This window comes from Capricornis sumatraensis, chromosome 19 (assembly GCF_032405125.1).
Source record: "Capricornis sumatraensis isolate serow.1 chromosome 19, serow.2, whole genome shotgun sequence".
In the NCBI taxonomy this organism is placed as follows: domain Eukaryota; kingdom Metazoa; phylum Chordata; class Mammalia; order Artiodactyla; family Bovidae; genus Capricornis; species Capricornis sumatraensis.
In genome coordinates this window covers 49,450,569-49,470,612 of record NC_091087.1, presented here as the reverse complement: position 1 = coordinate 49,470,612, position 20,044 = coordinate 49,450,569, and the positions used below count along the sequence as shown (strand labels likewise).

Below are 20,044 nucleotides of genomic sequence, written 5' to 3'. Positions count from 1 at the left end.
GAGAAGAAAGAGTTCTCATGTCCCTCAGCATTCAGAGTCCCTGCACCACAATGGAGTTAGTCTACAAGATGATAAGGTATTTGAAGAAAAAGGCTTCATTCTCACTTAAAAAAAAAAAAATCATCAGTTGAGCTTACCACAGTAATTTGCTTATGAAGGCACTCAATGTAAGTAAATATATATTTGTAGAATAAATAAACATAAGCATTTGTTGAACTAAAATTATGAACTGACCCTTTATATATAGAAAGAATAAGAGAGGAAAAATACTTTACTATGTGCTTCCCTGGTGGCTCAGGAGTGAAGAATCCACCTGCCAGTGCAGGAGACATGGGTTCGATCCCCGGGTCGGGAAGATCCCCTGGGGAAGGTTATGGCAACCCACTTCACTATTCTTGCCTGGAGAATTCCATGGACAGAGGAGCCTGGCAGGCTACAGCCTATAGGATTGCACAGAGTCAGACATGACTTAGCGACTAAACAATGACATACTTTAATATACTTTTCAGCATCTGCAAAGAAGATTACCTAAGAAGAAGGGGCTGGGTAGTGAAATCCCTGTGACTTTACAGTTCAAACAGAAGGGGAAGGGCCCTAAATTGAGGTGTCTGGGCCTTCCTTATCAGTCAGCTCAGTCGTGTCCGATTCTGCGACTCCATAGGACTGCAGCACGCCAGGCCTCCCTGTCCATCACCATCTCCCGGAGTTTACTCAAACTCATGTCCATTGAGTCGGTGATGCCATCCAACCATCTCATTCTCTGTTGTCCCCTTCTCCTCCTGCCTTCAGTCTTTCCCAGCATCAGGGTCTTTTCCAGTGAGTCAGTTCTTCGCATCAGGTGGCCAAAGGATTGGAGTTTCAGCTTCAACATCAGTCCTCCCAATGAACATTCAGGACTGATTTCCTTTCAGATGGACTGGTTGGATCTTCTTGCAGTCCAAGGGACTCTCAAGAGTCTTCTCCAACACCATAGTTCAAAAGCATCAATTCTTTGGCGCTCAGCTTTCTTTGCAGTCCAATTCTCACATCCATACATGACTACTGGAAAAATCATAGCCTTGACTAGATGGACCTTTGTTGGCAAAGTAATGTTTCTGCTTCTTAACATTTATAAGGGCTTTCCTTATAAAAGGCAAAAAAAATGGATGAGAATGACACAGTACATAATCATCATTAAAAATGTGTAAGATTAAAAAATTATTATTATTTTTTAAAACTGTCTATCTACAAATACTGACATAATCAAGAATTTGGCAAAGTTGATACCATTTCGGGCAGAGAACAGAGAATTTAATAGCTCTTCTTCTCCTTCCCCTAAGGAGCCTTGAATTTTAGGAAATTATTTAAATTAATTTCAAAACATTTTTGTAGACATTAATAAACTCTGACCATACCAATGAATTCCAATGACATCACTGTTTCCATGGTAACTAATGCACTTCAAAAGAGGAAAAAAGAGAATAAGACTAAAAACCAGGGAAAAAATGAAATAAAGTGGTATAAACAAAGCATAACATTTCTCCTTTGCATTTATGGAACACTTTCTAATTTCAAATGCTTTACCATTTCTCAGACTGCAAGGCTCTTAAGTGCCAGAAGGACCTCAGAGGTCATCAAATCCACATCTTGCTCAAAGCCAGGATTCCCTTCACAAGGCAGCTACACCATGGCTGTCCTCCAACTGCTTACAGAGCTCTCTGCTGGGAAGTTCTCATTCATTTACTTGCAAAGATTACTGAGTACCTGTCTTGTTTTGCAGGTTAAGAGCTGACTACAACATTCTACTGCTTTTCCAAATTTTTGCAGTTTAGAAGGCAAATAATTAAAATGGGTGAAGAATGAGGGCTATAATGAAGACAACAGACAATGTCAAAAAAATAACAGAGGGATTATGCAATTCCAAAGACTTTCATTTCCACTCCTCTTCAGCCCCACACACCCATGACCAACCATCTCCTGTACCTTGTCATGACCCAGGACTGCTCTGACTCTGCAAACTTATATTCCAACATTCACTTTCACTTTATGAACATCTCCTTTTTTCCATAACTAATCTTGCCCTAGTCCCACAAGCCTTATGCTGCCCAGTACTTCCTCACAATACTTTCTGGTTGACAGCTCAACTTTTATCCTTTAGTGACACCCACATAAGAAAATTCTGGCTTCCTCTCTTTTAAAAACTTTTCTCTCAAGGATTTCATGCTCCTTTTCAGTGAGCTGGACACCTGCCTCTGCACTCATCTTATAGAACCAGAAGTTAAGCATTCACTTATATGCTGATAGAACGGTTATTACCTTGACCTTGGAGTGGCAGTAACAGAGCATCGGCTCAGTTATCTAATTCCTGCCAGAAAGACGGATTATGAATTACTTGTTCTCATAATTTTGGGTGGATAACTATCTAACTTTTTGCTGATTTATACTTTAAAATCTCATATAAGTATTCTTATTATTTATCTGAGTAGGCACATTACTTGCATCTAGTTTATCTTGGAAGGCATAATAGGAAATAAAATTGTTCAACTAAGTGCTTTATCGAGACAGTTTTCTATCTGAAGCAGGTATTTTGTTACTATTGCTTTAAAATTTGTCCAAGCTAAACTTCAATTTTATAAGCTTTTGCACAGCAAATGAAACCATAACAAAATGAAAAGACAACCTATGGACTGGGAGAAAATATTTGCATATGATGCAACTGATAAGGGTTTAATTTCCAAAATACACAAACAGCTCATACAACTCAATAACAAAAAAACAACCCAATCAAAAAACGGGCAGAAGACCTAAACAGACATTTCTCCAAAGAAGACATACAAATGATACTCAAATCACTAATTATTAGAGACATGCAAATCAAAACTGCAAAGAGAAAGGCCATTACTAAAAAACCTACAAATAGCAAATGCAGGCAAGAGCATGGAGAAAAGGGAACTCTCCTGCACTGTTGGTGGGAATGTAAATTGGTGCAGTCACTATGGAGAACAGTAAGAAGGTTCTTCAGAAACCAAAAAATAGAGCTACTGTATAATCCAGCAATCCTACTCCTGGCCATATATGCAGACAAAACTAAATCAAAAAGATACATGCACCCCGATGTTCACAGAAGCATTATTTACAACAGCTAAGGCACGGAAACGACCCAAACGCCCAGTCCACCAACAGATGGATGGATAAAGATGCGGTGTGTGTACGCACATATACAATGGAATGTTACTTGGCCATCAAAAAGACTGAAATAATGCCATTTGTAGCTACATGGATGGACTTAGAGATTATCACACTAAGCAAAGTAAGCCAGAGAGAGAAATGAATGCCATATAATGTCACTCATATGTGGAATCTAAAATGTGACACAAATAAACTTACCTGTGAAAAAGAAACAGATTCACAAACAGAACAGACTTGTGGTTTCTGGGATCATGGGGTTGGATTGGGAGTCTGGGATTAGCAGATGCTAACTATTATATACAGAATGGATAAACTACAAGGTCCTACTGTGCAGCACAGGGAACTATATTAAATACCCTGCAATAAACCATAAAGGAAAACAAAAACAAAAAGTTCCACTTTATAAGCTCTAAAATCTAACCAAGAATTAAACAAAGCCATTGGGAGCCACGGAGATGGAAGCATCATTTTGGCTTCATACTGAACACTTGTTCTAAACCACACTTTGGCACAAATCCACTTGCTTTTGATGAGGCACACTAGGAGGAAGAACCCTCTATTTATGGTTACAAAGATGATGAAAATGTGTTCATTACCTACAGGGTTTCTTTTATTAGTATTCTTGAGGATCTAGGAAAGAGTAATGCCTCTCCTCTTAGTTCTGCTTCTTTTGAGCATCAAGCTCTTTTTTAAAAAATTTACGGAAGTATAGTTGACTTACAATGTTGTGTTAATTTCTTCTGCACAACAAAGTGACTCAGTTGTATATATATATATCTATGTTATCTTCAACTAACCCCAAACTCCTGTTCCTTTCCTTCCCTATTCCCTCATCCCCATGGCAACCACAAGTCTGTTCTTTATGTCTGTGAGTCTGTTTTTGTTTTATCAATAAATTGATTTGTATAGCACTTTAGATTCTACATATGAGTAACATCATATGGTATTTATCTTTCTCTTTCTGAGTTGCTTTGTTTAGTATGATACTCTCTAGGTCTATCCATGTTACTGCAAATGGCACTATTTCATTCTTTTCTGATGGCTGAGTAATAGTTTATCTTCTTTATCCTTTCATATGTCAGTGAACATTTAGGCTGATTCCATGTCCTGGCGATTATAAATAGTGCTTCAAGCTCTTTTAGTTAACCTCATAGAAATGGACAGTCTTATAATGGCCCTATATTTCTCTCCCTGTGATTGCTTGAAGATACATGGCATACTTCTAGCACACATCTAAGTCCCTTAATAGCATGCACTTTGTTTACAGACTTCACTCTGACTCCATCTGATTTTAATTGTCCTTTCTTTCCTTTTTATAAAATTTTTATTTTTTGCCACTTTGTATAGCAAATTCTTACTTTCAAGAAGATGGTTGAGCTATAAATGAGTTAAACTGTAGAAGACAGAAGGAAAAAAGTCATCTACCTAAATAATTTCCCAAAATTCTCGTTATTTTTTTTTCAGTCAGTGACAGCTACAAATAGTTGAGAGAGGGAATAATTGTTCAGAAAACTCATAACAAAAAAAGAAAACTCATACCTGAAGGATGTTTCATAATTTTCTTTGATTAATATAATGTGCATTCCTGTTTCCACCTATATGTGTATTTTTAAAGTAACAATTAAAGTGAAGTATGGGCTTCCTGGTGGCTCAGTGTAAAGAATCTGCCTGCCAGTGCAGGAGATGTGGGTTCAGTCCTTGAGTCAGGAAAATCCCCTGGAGAAGGAAATGGCAACTCACTCCAGTATTCTTGCCTGGGAAAGCCTATGGACAGAGGAGCCTGGCGGCTACAACCCATAGAGTTGCATAAGAGTTGGACATGACTTAGCGACTCAACAACAACAAAAAATGAAGTAGGGTGCTCATACAGATTTCCACCCAGGACTAAATTAAATGTTTGTATTTCTCAGTGATCTGCTTTTTCACTTAGAAGCATTTCTTATTTTTCCAACAGTGAAGGTGTAAATACTTACAGGCACGTGGACTTTTCGAAACATCTCAGCCCCCCTGTGTGCATCCATCAGTGCAATGTCCTGAGGCGTGGAGACAATGACAGCACCTAACCGAGAGAAAACAGAAACCATAGCAAAATGATGCTACTATTTAACTCCGTATGGAAATACTTCCAAAATTATGTTGACTACACACTAAAAGAGTCTATTATATTAACTGTTTAGGTAACCTGTATAAATTTCACATACATGAATAGGAAAGATAAGGAAATGTCTGTTTTGTTCTTGCCAATTTTTGACTCCTCACTCCTAAAATTAAAACTGACCTGTGATTCATGATCACAGCTGTATCATCAGGATCTTCTTCCCTTTCACACACACACACAATGTGCTACCTAGAAGATGCACAAGGTATGCTTTACTTTCAAGAACCTAACAGCCTACTTGGGGAAACCCCCAAATTAAGGATTCAACACAGTATGCTAATAAGGGTTATAATAAAGGTAGACCTAGGGTGTTATGCAGTTTATAAAGGAGGAACAAAGGGAAAATAACTAATTCAATCTAGAGAAGAGGATGGTGAAGGTGATCATGAATGGGGTGAGGAAACTAGTGATAAGAAGAAACCACAGGGGAAAGTTTCCAGAAAGAAGTGATACCCAGCTGAGCTCTAAATCTGTATTCCAGAAAACTCGCTCCTGTGGTTTATACTGTAGAGAATACTTTGGTGGGGATAAAACTAGGGGTTGTGGCAGAAACTTGGATGCAAAACAGGGGTAGCCTCAACTAAGGCAGCACTGAAAGTAGATGGAGATGGAGGCTTTCCTGGGTCTCCACTGTTATCCCACAGTAATAGTTTTGAGTTATAGTAACAGGTTATAGTATAGTATAGTATAGTATAGTTATGGTAATAGGTTTTGAGTTTTGAGGGAAAGTGCAGTGCAATTTTTTTCTGTAAGTAGAAACTCAAGAGACCTGGTTATAATCTGTAGACACTATGAATTTCTTAAATTTGGGGGTTTCTTCTAGATGACAGACTGAAAAAATGAACATTTTAGATCACCTGATGACCACAATCTTATAATTAAATACTTACTGCCATGACGTTCCAGCATTCCAAACCACCAAATTGGGAGTAGTACTTTGGCATAGCCAATGAGAACAGAAGTCGGATTAACAATAAATAACTGACGGCATCAAGTGAAGGGCAAATGATACTATTACAGAGTACTACAGAGTCTGAAGGGACAATTTGAAGAAGACAGAACAGAGAAAAGTAGCAGCAGAATCAAGTTCTCACAAAGCATGTGGCAGTAATGGCACACTAAACCCAGAGTAACTGTGCAGCAGCAGTTAGCTACAAATTCACCTTGCAATTGGTACTTTCATTTCAGCCAAAACTTCATCTTTCATATTAAATTAATGTCATTAATTTGAATTTTATTGATCTTATACATTTGCTTGAATTTAATTTGTAAGTTTTGTAGTTTTTAAAAATTATATAAGAGCTATAAGCTTAAGGAATTTGTGTTTATGCTTAGTTAAGTAATCTACTAATAAAAATAAGTCTATTTGGGGCATGAGCAGATTATTTTCCTTTAGAAGAAGGGTTTATTCATTAGTCAAGCTTCAGAAACACTGGCTTGGAATTCAAACAGAATGAGAATTCAAATTTTTATTCCATAGCTGACTACCAGTGTGACAAGGGGAATAACTTAATCTCTTTGAGATTTAGTTTCTAATTTACAAAATGGCATAGTAATTCTTAGGTCACAGGATGCAATAATTTGATGAAGTAATGTACATAAGATACTCAACATGATGCCATAGGTAAACATTCAATAAATGGTAGCTGTTGCTGTTGGTTATATTTTTATTATTTTTATTACTATTATTAGTAAAAATGTCCTAGAAGTTGTTGGCAAGGTCATTTTCATATTTGCCATTAGGCAGCTCATCCTACTTTTTGAACTATTCCGTGGATCACTACATTCTTCTATTTTGAATACAAATATTCTATTCTTCCCAAGAAACCCAAAACAAACCAACATTTCTCTTTTTCCTCTTTTAAAGACTGATGGAAATAACTTGTGCAAAAATATACTCAACTCTGCACATCCAGTGTATTTCCATAATTTGCCACCTTCCCGGTTCTGTTATCATATCCAGGCATTTGGAAGAAAATTAATTCCAGTTCTGCCCCCATCCACCTGTGTGACTAACCTTGGGCAAATAACTCAGAATCACTCCAGGTCTCAGTTTCCTTAGCCGTAAAATTAATGCAAGGGCAGACAGTCTTTAAGGTCTCAGCCAGCTCTCTGATCACGCGATTTTGCATTCCCTCTTAACCGTAGTTTTCAGTTCAACCTGACCGCCTCAGTAATCCTTTTTAAGCAAATGTGAAATACCACCCCCTCTAAGAATTATAGTCCCTCAGTCTCAGAGCCATTCTCTTCACCTGTAAACAATGCCCCCCACCCCTTGGCTATTTCCTCCAAATTCTCTCATAATGATAAATCAGTACAGAGGGGTTTTCTATTAGCCTTAAAAAGTACCTTTAGCTTTAAGATAATATAAACATTTTTTGGTTGAAACACACTGCACCCACTGTATTACTACTACACAATATAGTTTCACAGATGGTTATTTTTCTCAATTTTTAATCAAACAAAATAACTATGCTGTACACAAAACAGGCACTTAATAAAGGATCAGGAATTTAAATAATTGTCCTATGTTTTCGAATTATCCTAGACTACAGCTCTAAGAACTCTTTGTAACTCCTTGAACCAGGAGTCAAAAGCTCTGAATTCTGGTTTTGTTGACTATGCTAATGCTCACTAAATCTCAATACATCTCAATTAACTTCTCTATAAAATGAACCTATTTCCACTGGTCTTATTTAAAGAGCTATTTCACTTTTTAAAAAATAACAAAACTGTTACAAAACTGCTTAGTGATAGCTATAAGACCCTAGAGAGAGGGATTAAAGTGTCTTGGTTTTCTTTTACTTAACACTAACATGGTATCACAAATAAGAATCCATGATGCCTGAGTGTTTGTAATTTAAAAAGTACCACTCATACATCATCATAAATTTCTGACAAGGACAGAAAACAATCATCTTCCATGTTCCATAAAATGCTCATAACACATGTAAATATTCCACTGGAACTACCAGCTACATTCATAAGAGTTTTTGGTGTAAGATTTTTTCCCCCTTAAATATATGTTCTTAACTATTGACTAATTGCAATGCAATCAGTCTTCAGGATGCAATTTTGAGAAAAAAATGTCTAGCCCTTGTTAAACAATACAAAAACATAACTGACCCATACCGAAATCACTACACCTCTTTCGCTGTACCAAATTTTAGTGCATTGCACATGTACTATTCCAGACACCCTAAAGTGACCTCTACAAATGATAAAGAAATAAAGTAAACAAAAGAGAAACAAAATCTCCAGTGAAATTAATCATTAACCAATCTGTGCATCGCAATGCATATTTTTCAATTTTAAAGGAATTATGTTGGTTTTTGTTACTAACCTCTTAACTTAAAATATGATCTCTAAATCCGATATTACAGTTTATCTCTATCTTAATAAATTTCAATTTTTCTCACAGATCCTGGAAAATGAACCAATATGAACTAGCCTAGATTGTTCCCCTCTATACCATCACTGATGATGTCACTTCAGTTTTGTGATGGTTTGTTAGAAAACTTGTGCTCCCTCTACTGACCACAAGGAATACTAATAGCAACAAAGAGAATGTTTACTTTGCAATAAATATAATAATTTTCAAGGGGTAAAAACAGAGTACCATCAAGTACCATCTCAAGAATTCCATGAAGAATTTTCTATCCATTTTCTAGGGTAAATGTCTAAGTCTAAATAAATAATACTGTTTAAATGTTATTTTCCAAGTTGTAATCTATTGTAAAAGGCATTTTAGTCTCTGGGATTTACTATAAGAGGTTAGTTGTCTATCAGATTCTGGAAAATATGTAAACATCTTGAAAAATAATTATTTAGAGTATTGTCTTAACTGCTAATTCTCCTGAGTATTGAGAAGAAACTGCATTTATAACTGCATATCTAGATTTGCAGTTAGTTCAGAGCAGTTAGTTCCAATAGTCATGTATGGATGTGAGAGTTGGACTATAAAGAAAGCTGAGCGCTAAAGAATTGATGCTTTTGAATTGTGGTGTTGGAGAAGACTCTTGAGAGTCCCTTGGACTGCAAGGAGATCCAACCAGTCTATCCTAAAGGAAATCAGTCCTGAATATTCACTGGAAGGACTGATGTTGAAGCTGAAACTCCGATACTTTGGCCACCTGATGCGGAGAACTGACTCTTTTGAAAAGACCCTGATGCTGGGGAAGATTGAAGGCGGGAGGAGAAGGGGATGACAGAGGATGAGATGGTTGGATGGCATCACCGACTCGATGGACATGAGTGTGAATAAGCTCCAGGAGTTAGTGATGGACAGGGAAGCCTGGCGTGCTGCAGTCCATAGGGTCGCAAAGAGTCAGACACAACTGAGCAACTGAACTGAACTGAACTGAAGCATTTGAAACTAATCATTCCAGATGTTAGGCTGATCATAATTATACCAGTGTGGAATTACTCAACTATGGCATTCTAAGTCTCCAAGGCATAAATTGTATCTAATAACCATGCTTGATTGAGAACTTCAGTGTTGGAACCTAATAAAAATATACAACAAAAACTGCCCTTAAGTATACCTGGATGAATAATTCTATATAATCCTTTAGCACATCAATGTAAAGTCAACCAACACTTAAAAGAAGAGATTAACTGCTATTCTTAATGTTCACAGTGTTCTAATATTTAATGCTGCTGATGCTCCTTGATTTATTTAAAGATACTTGCAGCAAAATAATCATTTTCTGCTAGCTTAGCATAAACATAATTGTTTATTGACTGTAAAGGAGATTTGCTTCAGTGTTTTTTAGCTCTCCCTTGCCATTCTTCTCTATAACTCCCAAACTTCCTGAATTATAAACATTATTCCCTGTAATATCAATAAATGTCCACTAACATTAGCAGCAGATTAAGTAAAAAAAAAGTTAAAAAGGCAGATTCACCTTAAATGTACCCCCAGACTGTGTTTCAACAGGGAATATAAATAGTTCTTTCATGAGTCACTGTTTTGGATTCTATACTCCATTCCAACAGAGGAGAGAATTGGTATAGTCACAAAGGGTATATGTTTTACTAATTTAAAGATCAATCATTATGTTGCTCACGTTAGAAATGAATTTTGTCACAGAAAATTATGCCAATTGCTGCCAACAAGCATTACAAAACACAATAATCAGTGGAAATCACAGTATTTCGAAGTCATTGGTGAGAGAGAGCATGTGCACTTTTAATTAAGAATTCAAGTTTGTTAAAGGAATCTGGACACATATCTGCTATTCAGAAAGAGAGATTAGCTTTTCAATAATGGAGTCAAAGGCAACAGGCTTCCAATCACCTCAGCCTAATGATGAACTCACTAGGGATTCAGACTGCGTTCACTGTGAACCACTGAGGACAAGAGAAGTTTCTGGAGATTCTAAAGAGCTTGGGCTAGAACCATACAGTTCTCTCATATTCTATTCACATGCTCTCTCTCTCTCTCTCTCTCTCTCTCTCTCATTCTCATTCTCTCCCTCAGTTCTGATATTATCAGTAAAGATTAAACCCTCAAGTCTTGAGTCCATCTTTATGCTGATCAGTAAACACCTAGAGAAGCCTGGTTGTTTTAAACAAATGTCTCTGCAATGTTCTTCTATAAGCGTCTGTTCATGCTGGACTCTTAAGATTAAATATTTTGGATTTCAAACTCTGTTAGATGCACATGAAGCTCAAGCTGCCCACGCTCTCAGTGAGCCACCACCAAAGGTTGTTTTGTTCATAATGACACACATTCCTTTCTGAACACATTCGTTCTCTAACATGAACCCCAAAGAAGAGAACCGCTATACCCTCATTACCTTAACTGTATTTAACCAGGTGTATTTCACAAAAGAAAGACTGACATTTTTCATGGAAAAGCTTTGCTCCATTTTCAAATCATACTTAAGATATGAAGACATTCTTCAGAGCTACACAGCACTCTGATCAAATCTTTAACATCTAAGACAAAGCGCAAAAATGTTTAAATGATAGATTGGGAGTCTCATCCTTTTTCTACATATAAATGTTTAATAGATATTTAAAAGTAGTTTTTAATATGAATCTGACTATCCATTGGCCATTAACTATTCACTGAACTTTAAGATACTAAGGAATTTTAGCTGTCAGGCATATGATGAACAAAGTATCTAAAATTCTTCAAACACAAAACTGAATGAATGATATCAGAAGGGTCCCATCAAAACACAGGCTGGATAAATCAAGGAATTATCAAATAAGTTGCTCTACACAGAATGATTCTGAAATCTACATAAGAATCATTTGGGGAAGTTTTTCAAATCCTGAGTCTTTCCATGTCATAGTTTAAAAGTTGTTAATTCTTAGGCTATTTTCTTAAACTGTTAACTGACACACTATAACTTCTACCTATAATATATGTTGACACAATTACAGGGGCCCTGCTTCTTAAATTTAATTGGAAACATTATTGTTCACTAACCAATAGCATTATATTTGCTTTATAATTTGATTCCCAAACTAACAAAGACTGAAGTTTCAGACTGACTACCAGGAGAATCCTTAAAGATAAAATACTGGAATACAATTCCTGATCTTTAATCCTTGGCTACAATTTGCCTAACAAAAACAAAAAAATTATTTTGGAAAGAATTTTTAAAATTTGACGGATAAAACAGTAATTCTCTTCTACATCATGTGATTATTTGCCAAATATCCATTAATTATAACCCTGCCCAACATTTTCATGGAAATACACCAGGGGAGAAATCCAAAACTGACTGTCTCCTTTAGTTTCATACTACAAACCAAAAACATAATGAAGATTTACTATCTCTGAATACTAAGAAAATCTATGACCTAAGTCTGCCACCTATCAGGTATAAGCATGCTTTAAGCTTTACAGTTTGAGGTAATTAAAAATTGTACAATGTAGGGGGAAAATAGCACTAAAATAGCCAAATATGGCCCATAGTAATTTACTTAATGAAGGCAACAATATGTTTCTGATCCTTTCATGTTATAAAAACTACTGTTGGGCTTCTCCAGTGACTCAGTGATAAAGAACTCCCCTGCCAATACAGGAGACACAGGTACAATCCCTGATCCGGGAAGATCCCACAGGTTGTGAAGCAACAAAACCCATGGGCCCCAGCTATCGAGCCTGCACTCTAGAATCCAGGAGTCGCAACCACTGAAGCCCCTCGCTTGCCCTAGAGCCCACGCTCTGCAACGAGGGAAGCCACCGCAATGAGAAACCTGCACGTCACAACTAGAGAAAAGCCTGCAAGGCAACAAAGACACAGGACAGCCACAAATAAACACATAAAGAAAATTTTATACACACACACACACACACACACACTACTGTTAAAATTGGCAGTCAAAGAGTGTTACTGTAAAAGAGATAACTGAATAGCCCAAGCTGGTGGTGGGAAAAATACAAGTGTGGGCTTGGACTAGCATCTATGATGAGTGAATAGGAGTTCAGTTAATGTGGCAAAAGGCCCACTGCCTTTTACAAGCAATAAATGCCTTTCACTTTAAATGATGACTGAAATATTAAGGTGGCTTAATTTAAAATTCCCATCTCATCTCATTTAAGTGAATAAGAGGCAGAAAGGCCTCTGGCTTTCCTTATATCTGTAGTGTCCAGACAGGAAGGGCTCCAGACAGGAAGAAAGGGCATAACCTCATTTCCATAACGCAATGCCAGTCTGCTAGGGCAGCTTCTCTTGAGTCCGTGGATACTTAGCATATTGTCTAGCTGCCTACTCTGCCACACGCAGTAGCTTCTCCCTCCTTGCGGGAAAGTAATGAAGACAGTACCCACATTAGGATCACCTGGCTGTTCTCTATGCCTTTCCTTGGAAGTAAAAGAAGACCAAGAAGGGATCATGTACTCCCCTCACGAGTGTTCAGTCTTTGTCCCTTCTGTTTTAAGAATCATTTCCAGAAGTTTTATTCCTGCATCTATTTTTACTTAATAAAGTGGAGAACTTTTTTTTCATAGCTCTATCCTATCAAAGTAAGCCCTTCTATCCATTACTCCCCACTGCAACAAAATATACTTAACATCACAGTTTATCTCCAATATAAATATTCTGTTCCTTAATTTGATGACAGTAAAACTTTGCCTTCTGATAACATGAATTTTCACTAATTTAACTGTACTGAAATCTGTATTAGCTTCAAACTTTCAGAAGGCAGGAATCTTTGTACCTCATCAATCACAAGTCACTAATTCACAGTTACAGTGACAATCATGAAGAAAAAAAAAGCTGTTTTGATTATTTTCCACTTGCTGTGCTCCACTTGCTTCCCCTGCCTCTTTCCCAAGTTCTACTTCATTCTTTGTCCTGATCAACCCAGGTAGCTGGCCTGTGTGAATTCTATCACCTGAATTTCCTTATCCTCTGGCTTTCAGTAGGGATCTGCCAGAGCAGGTACCCAGGATACAAGCTGTGAGAGGAGGAAAAGGTGGGAGCACTGAAGGTACCATACACATGCTTTCTCTGTCTTGCAGAAGTTCTGCCCTTGCTTGCATTCCTCCGCGGTCAGAGCTCCCAACAATCAGCCCCTCTACCATGCAGTCGCCAGGCCGCATTAACATGGTTCACTCTCTGCTCCTTCAGGCAGACAGTCCGTAAAAATTCCTGACTGTCACTAGCCTCTGGGTATTTCTCCATGCCTTGTTGGTTTCCTGATATCACCCACACCTCGGTAACTAATCCCTTCATTAAACTCACTCTGTTAATTCTTTTTAAACTGTGTCACCTCTTTCCAGCTAGGACCCTGACTAATAGAGGATCTTAGTATGAATCACTCACTAAAACTCTCTAGTCTCTCAAAAAATAAAAATGTTTCACAGATTTCATGAGAGGCATAAATTCTTCACTTAATTCCAAGAATTAAAGTCACCTAACAAAGGAAGAAAAATATTTTAGGCAACATCTGTTAGAATTCAAATAGTAACATGGTACCTATATTTTCAAACTTTCAAGGAACTTATAATGTTTCTCAAAGAAATATTAATCCTCTTCCATTATGGAAGAGCAGCTAAGTGTTCGATAATTCCCAAGAGTACATCACTATGAATTAAAAAAAAAAAAACACTACAAGTCAACACTGGAATATACCCACCTCAATATATGGCACCAACTAATTTACAACAAAACAAACAGCAAGCAAAAACTCAGCAAACTGTGCAACCAAAAAAAAAAAATTAAGAAAAATAACACAACAAAATCATCACTGATAACTCTGGCTTCTCCTTTTGACAGGTTCAACAAGACAAGAGCAAATGCAAGGACTGTAATTGATTACTTCTCACCCTCTATTCTGTCTCTTTCCCTCTAGATATTACTACAACTACTAGATATTTGCCGTATATAATGATTCAGTAGTCCATGGAAGCTCAAATTTAAATCATTAGCTACTAATACTGCTGTTAACACATTTATCACTATTTTTGCTACACAACACTTTTAACAAATAAGAGGAGGATTTGTTTCTTTAAAGTTTCCTCTTATAATGAGCTTGTCATCTATCCTACGGAACAAAATGGAACACATAAAAAGAGTTGCTAATTAGCACTCAGAAAGAAGATCTTTTACTTGTACAGGTCTGTCTCCATAAATTTTGCAAAATGATGTCTCTTTACAAGCACAAAACACAATTTCATTCTCAACATGGCTTGGAGAAATGCAAAGTTCATATAAAGATTCCTAATTCACAACATTTCACACACCCCCCCCAAAAACCCTTCTAAAGCATTCAAGTAGTTTCTAAAAATGACTATACATTTATATAGAGCTTTTATGTTCATTATCTCATTTGCTCCTTCTAAGTCTATGGGGTAGGCAGGTATTCCACACATAAGGATAATCAGATATTTAGTCCCTTGCCAAATATCCCTGCAAGTGAATAAGAATTTCTTATTATCTTACAATGGAGCAGCACTAGTGACTCTCATCAGTAATTTAATACAGAGCTTGTTGTTGTTATTGCTGTTTAGTCACTAAGTTGGTCCACTCTTTTGCAACCCCTTGTCCGTTGGATTTCCCAAGCAAGAATACTGGAGTGGGTTGCTATTTCCTTCTCCAGGAGATCTTCCCCACCCAGGAATCGAACCTGCATCTCCTGCATTACAGGTTTACCTGATTCTTTACCCCTGAGACACTTGGGAAGCCCATAATACAGAACCTGCATGTAACCAAATAACAAGTGCCCACATGCATACTATTATCCCAGACACCAAAGAAAAGTTAGTATCAAAAGGTATCAACTAACCACAAGTATGTTATACATAACACAAGAAAAAAGATAGCATAAAGAAATCCCTAAAATGAAAATATTTTTCGCTCAAAGGAAGAATTAAATAAAATCTATGTTGCTATTGAACTGTGGTATTGGAGAAGATTCTTGAGAGTCGCTTAAGACTGCCAAGAGATCAAACCAGTCCATCCTAAAGGAAATCAGTTCTAAATATTCATTGGAAGGGCTGATTCTGAAGCTGAAACTTCAATATTTTGGCCACCTGATGCAAAGAACTGACTCAATGGAAAAGACTCTGATGCTGGAAAAGATTGAAGGCGGGAGAAGAAGGGGACAACAGAGGATGAGATGGTTGGATGGCATCACTGACTCGATGGACATGAGTTTGCACGAGCTCTGGGAGTTGGTGATGGACAGGGAAGCCTGGCGTGCTGCAGTCCATGGGATCGTGAAGAGTCGGACTGAGCGACTGAACTGACTGACTGATGTTTTTAAAGGTAATGCTTTAACTGATAAACAGAAAAGAGCTCCCAGGTAAAAGCAGCTGGGTTAGGAAAGATAACAGGAATGAATTAGATGAGGGGGCGCATAAACAGTGACAACTAATCAACTAACTTTGTCATTTATTCAATTAATATTAATTGCATAAGCCATTGCCAAGGTACTCTAAGAAATACTATAATAAATGGGGAAAAAAATCATTGCATTCAAGCAGCTTACTGCCTAGTTGGTAAGATAATACCAACACAGATAAAACACTCATTCACTGATCAACATTTCCTGAGTGATTACAGGAAGGCACTGATTTCGGCACTGTGAAAACACAAAGATGAATGAAGCAGAGGCTTTACTCTCGAGGGTGTAACAGTCTGGTAGAGAAGATAACATAGTTATGTAAGTTTTGAACAGAGAACATAAGAAGTGCTATAGAAATCATTCAAATAAAATGCTATGTGAATTCCAAAGAGGGAGAAAGGGTTCCTAACTGGGAGACTGGGGGAAAATGGCAAGTAGTAGCCATCAGAATAAAGAGTAAGCAGGACCAGGGTACCCAGTGAATGGAGAAGGAAGACATTCTAAGTAAGGGTCAACTGTGTCTTATATTAGAGAAAGTAAAGGGAGGAAAGAAGGGCAGTGGGTATATAAGGTTTAGGGGGAGCAATCCTAGGTTATACAAGGAGTCCAATGGGAAAGAAAAGGAAGTCGAATCACAACGGGGCTCAAATGAGAGTTGAAAAAGCTTCTGTGGTTTGTGGGATATGGGACATAAGAATAAGTAGAACACAGAGTATCCTAAAAGAGTTCTAAAGTCAATGATAAGAAAAAAGGAAAATGAGGTTCATAATTAGAGAAAAATAATTCAGGTAGGTCTAGAAAGGCAGACACGATTCTGGCAGGCTGTTCCAGATTATAAGGATTGATGGAAGCCATGATTCAAGCCAGGCCAGCAAGTCTTTGGCTGGTGCCCTCCCCTCTAAATCCTGGGAACTGGCTCAATTTTAGTATTTACTTAGAAATGTTAGAGTACTGGAGTGGGTTGCCATTCCTCCATATCAGGGGGTTTATATCTCTCAGAGTACTTCTTCGTACTCCACATTTTAGCTATCCATGTTTCTCTTCTTACCTGCCACTCCCTCTCCTTGACCTTCCCTTTGCTCTGTCTCCTAAGACTGGGACTTCCAGTTTTCAAGTATGAGTGATATACAATAAAATACACAGGTGTGCAATATAAGTAAGTGAAGTCTCTCAGTCGTGTCCAACTCTTTGCGACCTCATGGACTGTAGCCTACCAGGCTCCTTTGTCCATGGGATTTTCCAGGCAATAGTATTGGAGTGGACTGCCATTTCCTTCTCCAGAGGATCTTCCCGACCCAGGGATTGAACCTGGGTCTCTGGCATTGTAGACAGACGCTTTACCGTCTGAGCCACCAGGGAAGTCGGTGTGCAATATAGTGAGTCACAATTTTTTAACTTTATGTTCCATTTATAGGTATTATAAAATATAATATCCTTGTAGCTTACATTATACATTAATAGTTTGTATGTCTTATTCCCTACCCCTACAGGCTGCAGTCCATGGTGTCGCAAAGAGTCGGACATGACTGAGCGACTTCCCTTTCACTTTTCACTTTCATGCATTGGAGAAGGAAAAGGCAACCCACTCCAGTGTTTTTGCCTGGAGAATCCCAGGGATGGGGGAGTGTGGTGGGCTGCCATCTATGGGGTCGCACAGAGTCGGACACGACTGAAGGGACTTAGCAGCAGCAGCATACTGCTAGTATGCTAGTAACTACTAATTTGTTCTCTATATCTGTAAGTCTGTTTCTTTTTTGTTATATACACTAGTTTGTTGCATTTTGGGGATTCCACACAAAACTGACATTGTACAGTATTTGTCTTTCTCTGTCTGACTTCTCTCACTTAGCACAATACTCTCCAAGCCCATCCATGTTGTTGGAAATGGCAAGTTTTCATTGTTGTTGTTGTTTTTTTTTTACAGCTGAGTAGTATTCCATTGTGTGTACACATATGTATACATAGATATATATACATACTCACCACATCTTCTTTATCCATTCATCTATTGATAGGCATTTAGGTTGCTTCCATATCTTGGCTATTGTAAATAATGTTGCTATGAACATTGGGGTGTGTTTGTTTTTTTGAATTAGTGTTTCCATTTCTCTCAGATATGTATCCAGGAATGGAACTGCTGAGTTATATGGTAGTTCTATTTTCAGTTTTTTGAGAAACCTCCCTACTGCCTTCCCCAGTGGCTGTACCAATTTACATTCCCATCAACAGTGTACAAGGATTCAGATGGGACTTTTAACCTGAGGACAGTAAACCTTCTAAAATTATACATAAAAATTGTGTTTCTGTAGGTACAAATACATTTACATTTATACATCAAAGTATCAAAAAAAGGTCCAAAAATCAAAAAAAGGTTTGGAACACTTGTCTAGGGGAAAGACTTGATTTAACCATCCCTGGATCCTGTACAGTGCTAAGCACCTACCTTCATACGGATAGTATTTGTTGCTTTGTAACCTCACTATGCTTCAATAAAAAAATAAAAAGGCATAAAAGATAAATGAAAAAAAAAACTTTAATAAGCAGCAGAAGCAACAGCAGCAGCAGCTACCTACTATGGAGTACAGCACAAACTGAGTTGATGAGTTTTTCCCAAAGGAAGATTTTAAGAATGACAACAAAATTAAGAAGTAAACAGTTTCTTCATTTTAAAAAATAATTAAAATTTATTAATAAATTATAAAATCAATGTTAGGTTTATGTTTAATGCAATCTTATAAATAGGTTTTCCTCATTCTAGAATCATTCTCTCATCTTATTGTAAAAAATACTGTTTCTGAATGGTGCTTACCAGGGGCTAGGGGTAGGAGGGAATTCAGAGTTATTGTTTAACGGGTAAAGAGTTTCAGTTTGGGAAGATGAGAAAGCTCTGGAGATGGATGGTGGTGATGGCTACACAACAGTGTGAATGTACACAATGCTACTGAACCGTCATGCACATTTGACCAAAATTCTAAAAATACTGCTTTTTATTCTTATCTAACATTAATCACCTATTAGAGAGTAGACTCTTCATCAAAGGTAAGAAAAAGAGATACTAGTTAAATTTTAGGATATTAGAAAGAAATCCTCAAAGGAGAAGTAAATCTTAACCCCAATCTACACATTGTTTTAGAGTATAAGCACAAATTAAAGAGAGTGATATAATCATAAATCCTGTCCAGAGAGAGGGGCTATTATCTGAATAAACAAAGGAAAATTGCTTAGGGACATCAGTTTATCTGTTGAAGTAAATTAAACTTTTTCAAGGTACCAACTCACAACTCAGGGAATAAATAATAATTTAGCCCAACTTTATCAATATTATCCACATAAATAAGAGTTTGGGAATCTTGCAACAGGCATTTCAAAGTTCAAGGAGTACAACTTATTCAATAAACATTTAGCGATCACTCTTGGTATTTATTTATTTTATTTTATTTTTTTTAATTTTTATTTTTACTTTACTCTTGGTATTTAAAAAATAAAAGTCCCAAAACTACTTTAAAAAGAAAAAAATACAGACTATTTACAACTCTGACTACAGAAAGGACAAATTACTTTCCTGTTTTATTGTACTTTACTCCCATTTCATGCATTATAATTTGCCCCAACAAAGTAGAAGCCTCAGGCTCCAGAAGGGTTATAAATCTATTTAAAATATCAAAAGTAGTCATAATTATTGATAATATCATAATGATATTTTCAAATAATGTATATATATTATCAAATACCTCATTTCTAAACTTTTTGGTGACTGTCCATGATAGCTCCTGGTTATTTATTACCAACAAATAACGGATTTGAAAAGACATTTTTAAATTCCATTATTTCCCTCAAAGTCCTTATATGTATATAAGAGAGATTTACAGAGAGATTTACAACTATTTCTGCATTGGAATCTAGGAA

General features: G+C 37.0%; 1 protein-coding gene across 1 annotated transcript in view; it reads right to left on the bottom strand.

Moving 5' to 3' along the window:
- Positions 1–20,044, bottom strand: part of NUBPL (NUBP iron-sulfur cluster assembly factor, mitochondrial) — a 228,472-nt gene that overhangs the window by 39,726 nt on the left and 168,702 nt on the right. Inside the window, exon 8 of the mRNA XM_068991271.1 lies at positions 5,142–5,227. Within this exon, the coding sequence (XP_068847372.1) occupies positions 5,142–5,227 (86 nt within the window). The remainder of the gene's footprint in view (positions 1–5,141; positions 5,228–20,044) is intronic.